The following is a 19,671-nucleotide window of genomic DNA, read 5'->3' as shown; positions in this document are numbered from 1 at the left end:
AGTGGCAGCCGCTATCAGCCTATGCTTAGAGTAAATAGGCTGAGCAGCCCCTACTATTTGCATGCCATGGTCATTCCAGCCACAAGAGTCTTCAGATTCCTGCCACTGAAATCCGGGGGGGGGTCATCTAAACGGCTGTGTAAAGAAAGCCTAAAGATTGCAAAAGTAGACATTGCTTTAGCAATGCTTTCTGTACCTAAATTCAACACATTTTAAATGGAATTAGTCAGAATTAAAATATAACTGCCATTGTTCACTTGACTTTTAAAGTCATTTTGTGCTGAAAGAGGTAAGTGGGCTCCATCACTGACCTCCTGCTGGTTCAAGCGTTTAAATTGTATCTAAAGCCAAATTTCTTTCTGGTTTTTAAGAATTTGATAAAATAGTGGAAGATTAGAGACCCTGTCCGTTTTGGTATAGTGGTTTGTGTCCCGACTAGAGAGACTCGCGCTCTCAATCGTTCTTGGAGACAGTGGGAGGAAAATTGCTAATTAGGCCGAAGTTTACATCACTGTGGACATTTTCTCTTGTTTTCTATTGTTCTAAATAGCAGTAAATGCAGGGAAATCTTTCACCTGACAAAAAAAAAAAAAAAAAAACACAACAGGTTTAAATCCTTCATCATACATAATGTGGTGACCAGTGTTTTTCTACATTGGTGTTCTTCGTCTGTCACCGATAGGATGCACAGAAACAGTGATCTGTGATAAAATGCAGACATGCTGCATTTTATTGCGGCACACTAGACAGGATCAAATGTTCCTGTAGAGCAGTACACAGCCCCACATTGCTGTAAAGTGACGGGGAGCAGTGTGATGTACTAATCCCATGCCACACCGTTCCTTACCACCAGCTCACTGCAGCCCAAATGGACAGCTGCTGGACAGTAGCTGCTGCCATTTACTGTGGGGCAGCTATCTATGTGAGCAGGCCTTTACCCTTACTTCATCCAAAATGAGAGGGAAAGGTTTTGGATTTTGATATACTTACCAGGCCGGGATACAGACCTGGAACAAGTAAACAAATTAGGAATTCTTGTTTCAATCTTTGCATGCTTGTGTCAAGTCAGTGATTCAGAAAGTATTGAATTAACGGGATTACCATCATTTCCAGGTAAGAAACACTTTATGGAAAAGGTCAGCAAAGGGAGCCCCCCTATTTCACTACAGGCTGCCTCCTTTCCCTTGATTTACTTCTTAGTGCCGGTTCACATATATGAGATGCGGGAACCCTGCAAATCCACTGTGGGTTCCCGCATTTCAATCAAATCGTAGGCAGTTCACACTGCCATATGCAAATCACTGGGGGTGTCAATACAAATTTAACGACACCCCCCAGAACAGTTTCCATTTTGCAGTGTGACCTGTCAGTTCCGACATGAATCGGATCACATAGGTGTGAACCACCATGTGATCCGATTCTGCTGCGGACCCAAAAAAAGGGTTGTGTGTGTGTTGTGTCCGAATCCGATGCAAATTCAGCCATACAATCTGCATGGCTGAATTCGCATTGCACCCACATCGCATGTGATTTTCAGAGCAGTGAATCACATGCGAGTTCTGTCATCGCTATAGTGTGAACCAGGACTAAAGGGGGTATCTGAACCAGAACAAGAGTTGCAAAAGAGCTCAAAACTTTTCTAGCTGCATTTTTATTTTCAGCCAGTAACTCAGTAGGTAGTGATACAACTCTGGAGCCTGGTACACACATTCAATTTTAATTTTGTTCAACCTAGCGGGCTTACATAGAGATCGCTGTACGAACTAAGCGGCATTAGTGCAGCGATCTCTCCCACTGTGCTTTTGTGTTCCGACAGGCTTCTGTTGGAAGGACAGCTATACACAAGGGCCAAATATTGTCCAGTTCCTGCTGAGCAGGACGATATTTGGACCATGTGGACCCAGCTTTAAAAAACCAGGGTGGCAACAGCAGTTCTCATATGTGTGATCCTGACTGACAGATTCCTTTTAAAGATAACACAGTTAGGGCTCAGGCACACAAATACATTCTCTGGTATAGTTTTGGCATATTTTGGTGTCTTGGAGCTCCTGGTGCTGCATACAGCTACCCATAGACCTAAATAGCTGCAGGTGTCTGTAAGCAGCTATGTGCCCCTACTTGTGAAACACTGCACCTGTTGCACGAATTTATGGATCTGAGTTCAGAATCATAAGTCTATGCGCATGTATTGCATTACACAAGTACCAGTGCATAGCTGCGTACAGCCACCTGCAACTATCCATGTGCATGGGTGGCTGTATACATAACTCCCAGGCACGAAAACACGCCAGCATGTTTACACTGTATTGGAGAGTGCGTCTGTATGCATGGGCCCTTATAAACATTATCCTTTTACCCAGTGCCTTAAGGCCCGTACACAAGATACGAAAATCGGAAGTAAAATTTTGTCCGATGGACGATCTGTCAATTTTCGGATCGTTTGTATAGTGCTTTCGACAGCCGATTACAAATTTCTGGACAACAAAAACTGGATGTGCAAGCTATAAAATTTTTATCGTACGTCAACACAGCGTCTGATTTTCATTTAATTAGTACATTTTTCGTCCGAGAAAAATCATAAGAGCAAGACTAGGCATGCTCAGAAACGAAAAAACACATACAAAATCAATTCAACACATGACATCACTTCTGAAGTTGAATTCTGTCGTACAGGAATTTTCGTATGAAAGTAATCTCTTCACTTTCCATACGAGACTAGCATGCAACAAAAATCGGAGGAAAGATCGTTCGATAATCTGATCGTGTGTACGAGGCTTTAGACATCATTGTGCTGTGTAAATGGCACAACATGAAGGCTTTCCAAAGTTGCCTTCTGCTCAGCTGTAATAAAAAATAATGCATATGAGAATAATAGTGGACAACTTACTTGGCAAAAGAATGTTACACACAGAGAAGTTAGTTTGACTACAACTGCTGTCATTACCAGAGACAAAAAGCAATACAAATTGAAGAAAGCATGGCATTAACCAGATTCCTTCTTGCATTTCTAAAATAAAGAAACCTAATGCCTCGTACACACGCATAGATTATTGGCTGTGAATTTTCAGCCAACGTCCGATCGGCCGATTTCCGGCTTGTTAGTATGATGCTTTCGACAACCGACTCTGACTTTTCAGCCAAATAAAATCTGGTGTGCAGGCTATAAAATTTTTGTTGGCCGTCAACATGGCCGATTTTCGGTCAGTCAGTACAGATTTCGGCAGACAAAAATCTGATGAGCAAGACTGGGCATGCTCAGAGAAGAAAAAACAAACGGAAAGTAAACCAGCACGTGACATCACTTCTGAAGTAGATTTTTGTTGGCCGAGAAAATTTGTGTGCAGCCTAGGCACATTCCAACCAACAAAACACAACTTGGACAAAAGACGGCCGATCGGTCGTCCGATATCATTGCGTGTGTACGAGGCATTACTGGATAGCGCTTTTCATTAAGGAGCCCCACATAAGTCTGATTTGCCAACCTGAGCATTGGTGGAACATCGGAAACCTCAATGGCACTCTCTATGCAGCGCACCAGGCGCTTTTTCACACCACAAAATTGACAACTTCTTCAAGACTCAATGCTTTACAATATAAAGTTCAACCTACTATACATGTTCTTGATTTTTTTTTTTTTTAATACATTTTTTTTGTTCAGGTGAAATCAACTGCCAAGTTTAGAAAGACAAAAAGTTATTGAGATCTACATGAAGGACACATCAAGTGGCAAAAATCACAACTTAGCAAATTTAATTTAAAATGTTCTTTTTTAATAATTTGTTTCATGTTCACATAAGTTTCACTGACCATTTATGCTCTAGGTCCAGATGCAATGCATATTGTAAAAAAGAGAGCACTTATTTACCTTGCATGAATTAACCTATGTACCTTTTTAACGCTACAAACCTCTGTATTACATTTAGACAAAGCTCAGACACACAGCATGCCTAGCCCTCATATATACACATCTCTAATCACAGGTATATAAGGTGTCAATAGTCTAAACAACCTCCATGTAAGGTTTGAAATTTGGTAACAAAATGAGAAAAACTAAAAATATTTACGTGTTCTAAAATATCTCTTTGTGCTAAAGTCAAATGTTAGCTCACATGAAAAGGACCTTTTTTTTATTTTTTTTAATATAATTCATTATTTTTAATTTTTATAATCTGACCATTTGCAAACACTTAATAATAATAGCAGGTGTACAAAAGTTCTTGGTTAATTAGGGAAATAAACACTCAATCCTTTATATTTTAATCAAGTAGGAAACACAGTTCAATATATAATGTTATTACTTTTTTTTTTGTTTTTTTGTTTTAGCAGCTGCTTACTGTTTATATGGTGGATAAGTGGACAACATCCAGCGATGGGAGTGACAAGTCAAAAAAATCTGTCAGTTTGTGGAGGTTTTTTTTTGTTGTTGTGGGTGGTGCTCCCTTGGAGTTAACAGTTATATATTTATTTAAATTTTTACTTTTTTTTTTTTCCATTACAGTTTATCTTTTTTTTAAAGAGATTATTTATTTAATACAGTTATCAATCATCCTCTCCATCGTCTCCATGGGCTTCTTCTTGTTGTTGCTGATGCTCAGAGGCTCGTTTTTCTCGCTGTTTCTCCTGGATCTTCTTCATTTCCTCGGCATATTTGCAGAAAGTATGCCCGAATTTGGCCCACACTTTGTATGGGACGGTGATAGAGTTGCGATAGGTGGGTTTCACCTCGCTCACCCGCATGAACACCCCATACTTATTGGAGCCCACATCGAAGAAGAAGCGCTTGTTGTCCACAGTTAAGGAAGTGCCCTCAGGTAATTCAGCGGGCTCCTCCTCCACCCCGTAATCGTCGATAAGCTTTGCCAGAGCATCGCGGAACTCGATCAGTCCTTGCGCTGGAAGAGCGATGGTTTGACCCTGTGTAGAGCCCAAGCCCGGGCCGCGGTTCACTGTCTGACGGATTCTCAGGAATCGGCCTCTCTGGTTCTCCTTCAGATCCATATAGTACTTTCGGTTCTCCCGCACCAGGAACTCGCTCTTTAGAGCTCGCCGGGGCTCATCCTGCGCCATGTCCGGGTTACTAGGTCCCAACTGGGCGTAATGTTCGATAAAATCCCCCAAATAGTCGCGGAACTCCACGGCTACAGACATGGACAGGGTCAGCCGGCTCTTATTGCCTCCAGCCCCGACCTCGGCTATCTTTAGGAAGCGGCCCTTAGCGTTCTGCTTAACGTCCAAATAGAAGCGTTTGTTCTGGATGTCTACGCGTTTGGAGGCCAGCTCCTGGGTTTCGTGCTGCAGGGCCGAACCCCCGACTCCTGAGGCCGGGTGTAGCGAGCTGCCACCAGAACTCATCGCCGCTCCTCCTTGCTCGCTTCCACTGTCTCTGTCCGCCATGATGCCGCCTGCCTTCTTCCCCTCTCCCTGCAACTCCCACAGACAGATCACTGATCTCGCGAGATGTGGCCGCGGACAGAAGATGGCAGGGGACCGGTGAGCGGACAGGGAAGGGGCTGGAGCTGACAAACTTCCCGGCGTAACTTTCACCCTGTCAGGTACAGCCCGGATAGGAAAACCGTGTGAGGAGAACCGTGTCAGGAACCCGCTCCTCAGAGAACGCCCTGCGCTGCTTTTCACATTGCTGCGTTTATTGCACGCTATTCTTTTAGCTGCAATTCTATACATAAAAACGTTCAATACATTACCCTAGGTGAAAAAGTTACCTTACTTAGCCCAGTGTTTCCTAACTTTCACCCTGTGAGGTAACAGCCCGGACAGGGGAACCGTGTCAGGAGCCCACTCCTCAATACATTACCCTAGGTAAAAAGTTACCTTACTTAGCCCAGTGTTTCTTAACTTTCACCCTGTGAGGTAACAGCCCGGACAGGAGAACCATGTGAGGAGAACCGTGTCAGGAGCCAGCTCCTCAGAGATGTCCTGCGCTGCTTTTCACATTGCCGCATTTATTGCATGCTATTCTTTTAGCTGCAATTCTATACACACAAACGTTCAATACATTACCCTAGGTGAAAAAGTTACCTTACTTAGCCCAGTGTTTCTTAACTTTCACCCTGTGAGGTAAAGCCCGGACAGGGGAACCGTGTCAGGAACCCACTCCTCAGATGCCCTGCGCTGCTTTTCACATTGCCACGTTTATTGCATGCTATTCTTTTAGCTTCAATTCTATACATAAAAACGTTCAACGCATAGGTGAAAAAGTTAAGTTACTTAGCCCAGTGTTTCTTAACTTTCACCCTGTGGAGGTACAGCCCGGACAGGAGAACCGTGTCAGGAGCCCACTCCTCAATACATTACCCTAGGTGAAAAAGTTACGCTACTTAGCCCAGTGTTTCTTAACTTTCACCCTGTGAGGTAACAGCCCGGACAGGAGAACCGTGTCAGGAGCCCACTCCTCAATACATTACCCTAGGTAAAAAGTTACCTTACTTAGCCCAGTGTTTCTTAACTTTCACCCTGTGAGGTAACAGCCCGGACAGGAGAACCATGTGAGGAGAACCGTGTCAGGAGCCAGCTCCTCAGAGATGCCCTGCGCTGCTTTTCACATTGCCGCATTTATTGCATGCTATTCTTTTAGCTGCAATTCTATACACACAAACGTTCAATACATTACCCTAGGTGAAAAAGTTACCTTACTTAGCCCAGTGTTTCTTAACTTTCACCCTGTGAGGTAAAGCCCGGACAGGGGAACCGTGTCAGGAACCCACTCCTCAGATACCCTGCGCTGCTTTTCACATTGCCACGTTTATTGCATGCTATTCTTTTAGCTTCAATTCTATACATAAAAACGTTCAACGCATAGGTGAAAAAGTTAAGTTACTTAGCCCAGTGTTTCTTAACTTTCACCCTGTGAGGTAACAGCCCGGACAGGAGAACCGTGTCAGGAGCCAGCTCCTCAGAGATGCCCTGCGCTGCTTTTCACATTGCCGCATTTATTGCATGCTATTCTTTTAGCTGCAATTCTATACACACAAACGTTCAATACATTACCCTAGGTGAAAAAGTTACCTTACTTAGCCCAGTGTTTCTTAACTTTCACCCTGTGAGGTAAAGCCCGGACAGGGGAACCGTGTCAGGAACCCACTCCTCAGATGCCCTGCGCTGCTTTTCACATTGCCACGTTTATTGCATGCTATTCTTTTAGCTTAAATTCTATACATAAAAACGTTCAACGCATAGGTGAAAAAGTTAAGTTACTTAGCCCAGTGTTTCTTAACTTTCACCCTGTGGAGGTACAGCCCGGACAGGAGAACCGTGTCAGGAGCCCACTCCTCAATACATTACCCTAGGTGAAAAAGTTACGCTACTTAGCCCAGTGTTTCTTAACTTTCACCCTTGTGAGGTACAGCCCCTACAGGAGAACCATGTGAGGAGAACCGTGTCAGGAGCCCGCTCCTCAGAGATGCCCTGCGCTGCTTTTCACATTGCAGGGTTTATTGCACGCTATTATTTTAGCTGCAGTGCTATACACAAAAACGTTCAATACATTACCCTAGGTGAAAAAGTTACGTTAGCCCAGTGATTCTTAACTTTCACCCTTGTGAAGTACAGCCCGGACAGGAGAGCCATGTGAGGAGAATTGTGTCAGGAGCCCGCTCCTCAGTTGCCCTGCGCTGCGTTTCACTTTGCCGCGTTTATTGCATGCTATTCTTTTAGCTGCAGTGCTATACAAAAAAAAAAAAAAGGTACCCTAGGTGAAAAAGTTACATTACTTAGCCTGAGTAAACCATGCAAGGATTACCGTCTGATCTTAAAGCTGGATACACACTATACAATTTTCTTTGGATTTTTTCCTTTAAATTTACCAAAACCATAAAATGAGGTCAAACCTAAACACTTTCAATTTATATGCAGTCAGGCAGGCCCTTGCGCTACATACAATCTACAATCTAACAACAAAAGTTGCATAGTGTGTATCCAGCCTAAGAGAAATATCCGCAGGTAACACAGGTCCTTCTTTCCCACTTCATTTTGTACAGAACTAGAAAAGTTATACAGCACTGCGTTGTTTGTTTGAATTCCCTTGATACTTTACAGATGGTATTGGCACATTCTCCCTGGCTTTCTGCTCTGCTTTCCTTCCACATACCAAAGATAGCCTGCTAGGTTAAAGAGGTAGAAAAAAAAAAGGAACCCTGAAAGACAAAGGCATAATGAGCTAGTATGCATCGCACACTAGCTCATGAAATACTTACCTTAGAACGAAGCCCCTGCAGTGCCGCCCGCTCAGCGACAGGACGGCCGACATGTTCGGCCGTCCTGCTTCCTGGTTCGCGTCCTCCGGCCATCTGAATGGCGCGTGATTACATCAGAGCGCATGCGCCAATGACGTCATCGGCTGCATTAAAAGTAAATATCTCTTAAACGGTGCAATTTTAGGAGATATTTACAGTACCTATAGGTAAGTTTAGGAGATATTTACAGTACCTATAGGTAAGCCTTATTAAAGGCTTACCTATGGGTACAAGTTCTAAATGAGGGTTTACAACCTCTTTAAAGAGGAAGTAAAGCTTCCTCTGTAATTCTGGCCATACACTAGCCAAAAAAATATCGTTCGTTTTTCATCCAATTAATGGACACAAATAGAAAATCATTTTTAACTTTCCAGAGCCGAAAAATCGAAGGAACAGTTTGGAAAATTCTGCTAAACATACGATAAATTCGAAGGTTAATGTGTTTCTTGGCCGAACTTTTTGCACTAGGCATATGTGACAAACTGAACGAAAAACGTCCATTGAACGATCTATCGTTCAAAATTCGGTCATTACATGATGGCACAAACATCTGCTCTCACAGCCGATTTTTCGTTTTTCGAAAATGAGTTTGAACAATTTTTCGGATAGTGTATGGCCAGCTTAACTTGTACCTATAAGTAAGCCTATGATAAGGCTTACTTTGCATGCAGCCAGCGTCATCACTGGCGCATGCGCTCTGAAGGAACGGCCACCCGTGCCGTCCTTCAGAGCCCTGGGCCGCGAACGCCGGCTCCTGTGCGCATGCGCAGGAATGACGTCATCGTTGCTCTGGCCAATAAGAGGACGCGATCTCAGAAGGAAGGTGGGTTAACATGTTGGTAGGTGTTGGGTAGGTAGGTGTTTCATAATGAGCTCATATGCGATGTATACTAGCTCATTATGCCTTTGTCTTTCAGGTTTTTAATTTTTTTTTTTTTGGAGGTTTACAACCTCCTTAATGGGATCTTGTCTAATTTTGGCACAAATATTTGTATATATGCATTTTTCCTCTCCAAGTGTGTCACCCCATACTTTTTATATGTGCCTTCCTTTTTTTATGAAAATCTGAGTTTCACTCGTTTTTAAGTTTATTAAAAGTCAGCAGCTACGTAGTCTCACCTGTCCCACGATCCATCGATGCGGTCGTCCGAAGCCTCGCTCTCTCGCCTCTCCACGACGCTGGCATTGCAATTGTGACATCTTAAGGCTTCACAGCCTTGTGCATGCGCAAATCGCGTTGTGCCTCCTCAGTGGCCAGGCAATCTGGCACCTGTGACGTGTCCCAGAAGATTGCAGGGAGGGGGAGAGGAAAACTATTGTTCGAGTTCCCTAGGCGGCCCGAGCAGAAGTGGGAGCTGGGTACCTGTCAAAACTAGGTAGCCACTCCCATTCCCTTCCCCCCCAAAAAAATCACATGACAAACAACGCATTTAAGGGGGTGAGGAGTGTTTAAAGTGGAAGTTCCCCTTTTGGGTGGAACTCTGCTTTAAGATGAGAGGTGTGGGTCTTTGGACCTACACTAACGTCTAGGTGGAGGATGTGTAGTCAACAGGTAACTTCCTCCCCTGCCTTGGGGGGGGGGGTCCTATCTTTGGGAGATCCTATTTAAGGAGGAAGTAAACCCACTGAAAAAAAATGTGAAAAAAAACCCTGTAAAGACAAAGGCATAATGAAGTACTTACCTAAAAACAAAGCCCCCGCAGTGCCGACAGGACGGCCGAACATGTTCGGCCGTCCTGCTTCCTGGATCGCATCCTCTAGCCAGGCTGGAGGCGCGATTACATCACTCCCGTGCGTGCGCCGCTGTTCAAGGCACTAAGGTCTGAAGGAACGGCATGGGTGGCCGTTCCTTCGGAGCGCATGCGCCGATGACATCATCGGCTGCATGCACTGTAAATATCTCCTAAACGGTGCATGTTTAGGAGATATTTATAGATATTTATAGCACCTATAGATAAGCCTTAATATAGGCTTACCTATAGGTAAAAGTCTTTAAAGTGGGTTTACAACCACTTTAACCTCTCTGGCGGTATCCCCTAGCGTGACTCGGGGTGGATTTTTTAGGCTAGGATCGGTATCCCAGAGTCACGCTCGGGGTAGATGTGCAGAGCGCGCAGCGCTGTCTCTTACCTTCTCCTGGCGATCCAGCGATGATCTCCCATTGCTGTGATCGCCAGCCGAGATCCCCGCCGCTCGTCCATCGGTCTGATGACTTCCTAGTTCCGTTCCCTGCAGCAGCAATGCTGCATGGGAGCGGAACTGGGAGGGAAATTCAAACGTTGCACAAAACACAAACACATAACACATTTATATTATGTATGTATGTATGTATGTATGTATGTATGTATGTATGTATGTATATATATATATATATATATATATATATATATATATATATATATATAAGCTGGGGAACAGGTAGCAGGTGCAAAGCTCCCTGGGATAAGCAGTCCTTCAGGCACAGATACCAAGTCCAATGAGGTAGTGACAAACAGTGCGGTGTTTATTGGTGCTATACACAAGTCTATATACAGGTGCTGTACAGTGCTTTAAGGAAAAACAACCAGAAGAAATAATAGCAAAACAAAAGCCTAGCCGAGTCCCGGCACTTACTATACACAATGCAGGACCTCACTAACAAGCTGAGCAAGCCTATTGCTTGTCAGCTTCCACATACACAATCTGACAGTGTTACCGACCTTCTGCTCTCCTAGACAAACGATGTCTTCTGAGTTCCCAGGCTGAGAGAGACCTGCTGTCTGTCTCAGGTGAGTTTAAATTAGCCTGGTGAAGAGGACCAACATCCGAACTGGATCATGGATCAGAGATCCCTAAAGGTATACGAGAGATGCCTGGGTGATGTATAAACCCCGAACAGGACTTTTCCTTTCTCTCTCTGGGACGCTCTGCTACATATCCCCCCCCCTTGTTTCAACCCCAGGGTTGGAACACCTGTGGCCCAACAGGAGTGAACACGGGACAGGACATCTACATTCCCCCATCTCAACACCTGGCCTGTGTTTTACAGTGAAGGAGTAATCTTGTAGAGCCAAAAACCACCGGTTCACCCGTCTATTAGTCTCCTTCTTTTGGGCCATCCATTTCAGAGGAGCATGGTCAGTTATCAAATCAAACTGGCGCCCTAACAGATAGTACCTTAGCGCGTCCAAGGCCCACTTTATGGCTAAACATTCCTTTTCAATGACTGCATACTTTCTCTCGTGTTCATTAAGCTTTCTGCTCAGGTACACCACAGGGTGTTCTTCCCCATTGTGTACCTGTGACAATACGGCCCCAATACCTACATCAGATGCATCCATCTGAACCAAGAAATCCTTTGAGAAATCAGGGGAGTACAACACTGGCTGTGCACAAAGAGCTTCTTTAAAACTTGGAAAGACTCCTCTGCTATTGGGGACCATTTCACCATTACTGATTCTTTCCCTTTCGTAAGGTCGGTCAGTGGGGCAGCTAGAGTTGCAAAATTCGGGATAAACCTCCTATAGTACTCTGCAATCCCAAGAAAGGCTCTGACCTGCTTCTTGTTTGCAGGACGTGGCCATTCTTGGATGGCTTCTACTTTGTTTAACTGCGGTTTAATGACTCCACGACCAATAGTGTAGCCCAAATACCTGGCTTCCTCTAAACCAATGGCGCATTTTTTTGGGTTTGCTGTAAAACCTTCCTTGAAGAGGGAATCCAGAACAGCCTGTACACGGGGCAAGTGAGACTCCCAGTCAGTGCTATGTACCACTATATTGTCCAGATAGGCAGCTGTATACTGTCGGTGAGGTCTTAGGGTCCTGTCCATGGCCCTCTGAAATGTCGCAGGGGCATTTTGCAACCCAAAAGGCATTTTTTTATACTGAAATGAACCCTCTGGGGTAACAAACGCAGTCTTTTCTTTGGCGCTACCAGTCAGGGGTATTTGCCAATATCCTTTGGTCAAGTCTAAAGTAGTTAGATAGCGGGCTTTGCCAAGTCTGTCTATAAGTTCGTCCACTCTGGGCATTGGGTACGTGTCAAACTTTGTCACTGCATTGAGTTTTTTGAAGTCGTTACAGAACCTCCAAGTACCATCTGGTTTTGGGACTAAAACGATGGGGCTAGACCAGTCACTATTGGATTCCTCAATGACATCTAGCTCCAGCATCCTTTTTACTTCATCACTAATGTCCTTTCTCCTCGCTTCTGGAATTCGGTACGGTTTGAGCTTGACACGGACCCCGGGTTCAGTAACAATATCATGCTGAACTGCTGAAGTTGTACCAGGTAACTCTGAAAATTTCTCTCTATTCCTTATCAGGAACTCTCTAGCTTCTTGTTTTTGGGAATAAGACAGGGTGTCTGGAATCATGACCTCAGGGACCAGAGGGGACTCAGTACCCCTAGATGTTACAGGGACGGACCTTGCAGTCAAGGCCAGCCTATCCTTCCAGGGCTTTAACAAATTTATATGGTAAATCTGCTCTGGCTTCCTTTTTCCTGGTTGATGCACTTTATAATTGACCTCCCCAACTCTTTCTAATACTTCAAAGGGACCCTGCCACTTAGCCAGGAACTTGCTCTCAACAGTGGGAACTAACACCAGGACCCTGTCACCAGGTGAGAAAACATGGATTCTGGCTCCCCTGTTGTATATTCTCTGTTGCGCTGCCTGGGCCTGCAGTAAGTGTTCCTTTACCATAGGCATGATCGCTGCAATCCTATCCTGCATTTGAGCGATGTGCTCAATGACACTTTTGTGGGGTGTCTTCTCCCCCTCCCAGGTTTCCTTGGCTATGTCTAAGAGTCCCCGAGGGTGTCTCCCATAAAGTAATTCGAACTGAGAGTATCCCGTAGATGACTGGGGTACTTCCCTGATGGCGAACATCAAGTACGGAATCAAGAAGTCCCAGTTTTTTCCATCCTTGTCCACAACCTTTTTTAACATACTCTTTATTGAAGCGTTCTACAAGGCCATCAGTTTGAGGGTGGTATACGGAGGTTCGCAACTGGGTCACCTTAAATAACTTGCACAATTCTTTAGTTATTCGTGACATAAATGGGGTGCCTTAGGGATCCCAACGCGACTGGACACCATGAACAACTCTTTAGCAATGTTCTTAGCGGATGCAGTGCGTAAGGGAACGGCCTCGGGGTAACGGGTAGCATAATCCATGATTACAAGAATGTGTTGATGACCCCGGGCAGACTTGGGGAGTGGACCTACGAGGTCCATGGCGATCCTCTCAAAGGGCACTTCAATAATGGGTAAGAGCACTAAAGGACTTCGGAAGCGGGGTAGTGGGGCTGTCATCTGACATACAGGACAAGATTGACAATAATTGTCAACATCTTTCTGTATCCCAGGCCAGTAAAACTTGCGTACCACCCTTTCAGTGTTTTTTTCAACCCCTAAATGACCTCCTAGTAAGTGTCCATGAGCCAATTCCAGCACCACTCGTCTGTAAGGCTTAGGGACCACCAACTGTTCAACAATTTCATTGTTCTTTTTATATACACGATACAATAAATCCTCATTGCTGCTGAAAAAAGGAAAACAGGGCCTGTCCCCTGGTTCAACAGGTACATCATTAACCATTACTACATTCTCCCAGGCCCTGGCAACGGTAGGGTCTTTTCTCTGCTCGGTACCAAAGTTTTCCTTGTGCACATTAAGATCAGCAAACTCCAATGTACCCTCAGGGTCAGCAGAAGGTTGTCCACCTTGACTGGCTGTGGGGACTTCCTCAGGTTCCTCCCGTTCTCCTGCCATAACAGAGAAAGGAAACTCCGGGGAACCGTGAGAGGAACTCTTGAACCCATATGGTCGGTGCAGGCCAGGAGTTCTGGCTCCGCCACTGAGTAAGTTACGGTGACCGAGTCAGGGCGGTCCCACAGTTCCCAAAACTTAGGGAAGTCTCTACCAATGATGGCCTCATGCACTAAGTGGGGCACAAGTCCGACCGGATGGGTCACTGTACCTAAATCAGTTTCAAAGCGAACAGTAGCTATAGGATACTCCCGAGTATCACCATGTACACAGATCACAGCAACTTTTTTTGCATTTAAATTCACATTTTCAAATATTTCTGCTTTAACCAAAGTCACCAGACTGCAAGGCTGCAATAGGCTTATCATTAACAGTCATTTGGCATATGTGTTTTCCTACACCTGGCGCAGCAGCGCATGAAACAGCAGCAAACATAGACTGCCTTCTAAAAGACATGTCACATTGCATGGGTTCATCTGTCAACGGACAGTTTGCTGCAACATGTCCCAGTTCCTGGCAACGGAAACACCTCATGTTACCCCAGTTAGGTTTGTTGACAGGCAGTGGCTTCCCTTGTTTGGGAAGCCAAACTTCAACTCTGGCACCAAAAGTCCTCCCCCCTGTCTCCTTGCCATGCTGACCACCCACTTCCCCTGGAACAGTCTTACCGGTTGCCTGGGGAGACCGTGGCTTTGGGTGGAAAGTCAGTGCGGCTGTAGGGGTGGTGACCAGGCTCTCTGCAGCATAGTACCTCTCAACAAGCTCTACCAGGTTGTCCGCCGACTTGGGGTGTCCTTGACTCACCCCCTTCTTCAAAGGAGTTGGTAATGACCTCAGGAAGCGATCCATGACTACACGCTCCACTATTTGTGGCCCAGACAAGGACTCCGGCTGTAGCCATTTTCGCGCCAGGTGGCTTAGGTCAAACATCTGTGATCTTGGGGGCCTCTCATCTCGGAAGGACCAGCTGTTGACCCGCTGGGCTCGAACGGCCAAGTTGACACAGAGACGCGACAGGATTTCCTGCTTGACCTTTTCATACTCTCCTGCATCCACGGACTCCAAATCGTAATAGGCCTTCTGCCATTCCCCAGTAAGTAAGGGAGCGATCAATCCTGCCCACTGGGTTTTGGGCCAGCCTTTCCTCTCAGCGGTTCTCTCAAACGTAGCCAGAAAGGCCTCTGGGTCATCATCAGCAGTCATTTTGGACAGGAAGCGACCAACATGGATGGCTGAGGAGTGGTCTCTAACTGTTTCTGTTTTCACAGCAGACTCCTGTGCAAGTGTCTGCACCACCTCAACCAGCACCTTTCTGTCTGCTTCTGCAGCACTTGCCAGTTTTTCAAACATCAACTGGGTTTGATTTTGTACAGCACCAATCTGTTGTTGAATCAAAGAGTTTGTTTGCTGTTGTGCAGCGTTTGCTTGCTTCGTTTGTTCTTGTACAACACCAATCTGTTGTTTAAACAAAGCGTTCGCTTGCTGCTGTGCAGCGTTCGCTTGCTGCTGTGCAGCGTTGGATAACACCAACTGTTTGAGGATTTCCTCCATGTTTAGTCACTCCAGGTACTGGCCCTTTAAGTAGTAACTTACTACCACTGCCCGCATCTTCCACCATATGTAAGCTGGGGAACAGGTAGCAGGTGCAAAGCTCCCTGGGATAAGCAGTCCTTCAGGCACAGATACCAAGTCCAATGAGGTAGTGACAAACAGTGCGGTGTTTATTGGTGCTATACACAAGTCTATATACAGGTGCTGTACAGTGCTTTAAGGAAAAACAACCAGAAGAAATAATAGCAAAACAAAAGCCTAGCCGTGTCCCGGCACTTACTTTACACGATGCAGGACCTCACTAACAAGCTGAGCAAGCCTATTGCTTGTCAGCTTCCACATACACAATCTGACAGTGTTACCGACCTTCTGCTCTCCTAGACAAACGTTGTCTGAGTTCCCAGGCTGAGAGAGAGCTGCTGTCTGTCTCAGGTGAGTTTAAATTAGCCTGGTGAAGAGGACCAAGATCTGAACTGGATCATGGATCAGAGATCCCTAAAGGTATACAAGAGATGCCTGGGTGATGTATAAACCCCAAACAGGACTTTTCCTGTCTCTCTCTGGGATGCTCTGCTACAATATATATATATATACACACACACACACATATATATATATATATATATATATATATATATATATATCGCATGAATTATAATCTAATCAATAATATAATTTTATTATATAATAAAATTATATTATTGATTAGATTATAATTCATGCGTTTGTGTTTCAAATTTATCATGTCTGGGATGTCTACTAGAGTCTTGTTTTGGTCAGGTTTAAGTCAGTAATTACTAAGAATTATAGGCCTATAATACATAACGCCAAATTTCCATGCAAAAAATTGTACAGCTTTTGGTACATAATTCCTGACATAATCCTACCGCCAGGGAGGTTAAAGGATGTTTACCTTTGGGAACATGTTACACCCATTTATTTTTGAAACCTGTTACCACTCCTACAGCTGCTCCCTGATCCACTGCCCCTAGTGACTATTTCGGCACACCTCTCTTACATGTAAACATCATCATTTTTTGTGATAAAAAATTACTCAGAACCCCCATTATATGTTTTATCTATTATATATGTTTTATAGCAGAGACCCTAGGGAATAAAATGGCGGTCGTTGCAATTTTTCAAACGCTTTTTTTTGGGGGAGAAAATAGTTTCATGAATAAAAAAAAGAAACAAAAAAGAAGATTTGCATGCAGCACTTAAATTAATCAGTTTTTGTAGTAAGGTGCGATCCAAGCTGCTTACCAGAAGGAAGGAAATAACAGGCCTGTCATCTAATAGAGCTGGTGTTGGTTCTCTTTATATCAGCCGGATCCACTCAGCAAGGGAGGCAGAGTATATGAAATCACATAAAAAGAAAAAGGGATCTCCTGGTGTAGTACACTCGGTAAATGGAAGTAAATCCAGAGAGGCCACCACCAAGAAAACCGTAAAATAACAGGCTGCTTACCAGACACAATAAGCTTGCAGACAATGTAGGTAGGCAATAAATTTCATCCGACTAATTTGATTCCCATCACAGGCAGTCAGCACAGACAAAATGTCAAAGTTGGGAGACTCGGGATGATACCAAAGAAAGAAAAATATAGCCCATAGTGTAGTATTCAAAGCATAAATATTGTTAATAAAAAGAAACCACCACCAAGAAGCTGTGTAGATGGAAACACTCCACACCTTAGTGCGTCCAAACAAGCTGCTTACCAGACACACCAATTTTGGACCAGACAATCCTGGCAGTGGTGATCAGCAAGCATGCTGATAATGGAGCAAATAATCTTGATGGTAATGGACAGTTGAATCCTCATTTAACAGGGAGATTAGGTTCTCGTCCCAAACCACATCAGGTATCCAATAAAGTTGACAGTAGATTCAGTGCAATCCCCAAAAAGAAAATAGGCTTATAGTGCAGTATACTTAATTAAAGCACATTTTATTGTAGGAACTTACATGAATATTTGGTAAAATCAGTAGGTGCACAATGAAAAATCCACAGTATTTGTCTCTCTGACGTGTCCCAGGAACTGCAGGAGGGTCACCTGACACTTCTGTTCCCTGACCTGTGTTTTAATTAAGTATACTGCACTATGAGCCTATTTTCTTTTTGGAGATTGCACTGAATCTACTGTCAACTTTATTGGATACCTTATGTGGTTTGGGATGAGAACCTAATCTCCCTGTTGGATGAGGATTCAGCTGTCCATTACCATCAAGATTATTTGCTCCATTATCAGCGTGTCAGTGTGCTTGCTGATCACCACTGCCAGGTTTGTCTGCTCCAAAATTGGTGTGTCTGGTAAGCAGCTCGTTTGGACGCACTAAGGTGTGGAGTGTTTACATCTACACGGCTTCTTGGTGGTGGTTTATTTTTATTAACAATATTTATGCTTTGAATACTACACTATGGGCTATATTTTTCTTTCTTTGGTATCATGCCGAGTCTCCCAACTTTGACATTTGGTCTATGCTGACTGCCTGTGATGGGAATCCAATTAGTCGGATGAAATTTATTGTCTGCAAGCTTATTGTGTCTGGTGAGCAGCCTGTTAGGACATACCTAGGTGTTGTGTGGTTTTATATTACGGTTTCTTGGTGGTGGCCTCTCTGGATTTACTTCCATTTACCGAGTGTACTACACCATGAGATCCCTTTTTGTTTTTGTTTTTATGTTACATACATAGTTACATAGTTAGTGATGTTGAAAAAAGACAGTCCATCCAGTTCAACCTATGATGTGTGTGTGTGTTTGCTGTTAACCGTACATTGTATACACCTGTATGTTGTGGTCTTTAAGGTGCCCATCTAATAGTTTTTTGAAACTATCGATGCTCCCTGCTGATACAAACTATCGATGCTCCCTGCTGATACAACTGTTTGCGGAAGAGAATTCCACATCCTTACTGCTCTGACAGTAAAGAACCCCCTACGTACTTTAAGGTTAAACCGCCTTTCCTCTAGTTTTAGTGAGTGGCCACATGTCTTATTGTATTCCCTTTCTCTGAATAGGTTGTTCCTTATGCTAGGGTCACCAGTACAGTATTTGTACATTGATATCATATCCCCCCCTTAATCTTCTCTTCTCCAGAAAAAATAAGTTCAGTGCTTGTAGTCTTTCCTCATAGCTGATGTCCTCCATTCCCCTAATTATTTTTGTTGCCCTTCTCTGGACTCTTTCCAGTTCCAGCACATCCTTCCTGAGGACCGGTGTCCAGAACTGGACAGCATACTCCAGATGTGGCCAGACCAGAGTCTTGTAGAGAGGGAGAATAATCTCTTTATTTCTGGAGTGAATCCCCTTTTTTATACATCCCAGTATTCTGTTGGCTTTGCTTACAGCGGCTTGGCATTGCATGCCACTGCCAAGCCTGTTGTCTACCAGTACCCCTAGGTCCTTTTCCATCTTAGATTCACCCAGAGGTTCACCCCCAAGTGAGTAGCTTGCTTTCTGGTTTCTGGCACCCAAGTGCATTACTTTACATTTTTCAACATTAAACCTCATCTGCCATGTAGTTGCCCACCCCATTATTTTGTTCAGGTCCGCTTGTAAGGTTTCCACATCCTGCATAGAAGGTATTGGCATGCTTAGTTTAGTATCATCCGCAAATACTGAGATTGTTCTAGATATCCCCTCCTCTAGATAATTTATGAATAAATTAAACAGGATTGGCCCCAGGACAGAACCCTGGGGGACCCCACTTTCCACACCCGCCCAATCCGTGTACTCCCCATTAATCACCACACTCTCCCCTGGAGCCAGTTCTCTATCCAGGTACTCACCTTATGGTCCATACCTACCTTCCTTAGTTTGAACAGTAAGCGTTTGTGGGGAACTGTGTCAAAGGCCTTTGCAAAGTCCAGATACACCACATCCACAGGCTTACCTTTATCTAGGTGGCAGCTCACTTCATCATAGAAGGTTAATAGATTGGTTTGGCAAGAACGATTTTTCATGAATCCATGCTGATTACTACTAATAATACAATTTTCATTACTAAAGTCTTGTATGTGGTCCCTTAACATCCCCTCCAAAATCTTGCAGACTACTGATGTTAGGCTGACCAGCCTATAGTTACCCGGGATATAACTCTGCCCTTTTTTTAA

At 44.3% G+C, this 19,671-nt stretch overlaps 1 protein-coding gene across 1 annotated transcript; it reads right to left on the bottom strand.

Moving 5' to 3' along the window:
• Positions 1-3,748: 3,748 nt before the first annotated feature.
• Positions 3,749-5,419, bottom strand: PURA (purine rich element binding protein A). Its single transcript, XM_082257190.1, has one exon. The coding sequence runs from the start codon at positions 5,392-5,394 to the stop codon at positions 4,540-4,542; it is 855 nt and encodes a 284-aa protein (XP_082113316.1). The 5' UTR covers positions 5,395-5,419; the 3' UTR covers positions 3,749-4,539.
• Between the last annotated feature and the right edge of the window lie 14,252 nt (positions 5,420-19,671).

The sequence above is a fragment of the Pelophylax lessonae genome (assembly GCF_965119305.1).
Source record: "Pelophylax lessonae genome assembly, chromosome: 4".
NCBI classification, from domain to species: domain Eukaryota; kingdom Metazoa; phylum Chordata; class Amphibia; order Anura; family Ranidae; genus Pelophylax; species Pelophylax lessonae.
Note: the sequence above shows the minus strand (reverse complement) of the source record. Positions and strands in the feature narration are given on the sequence as shown.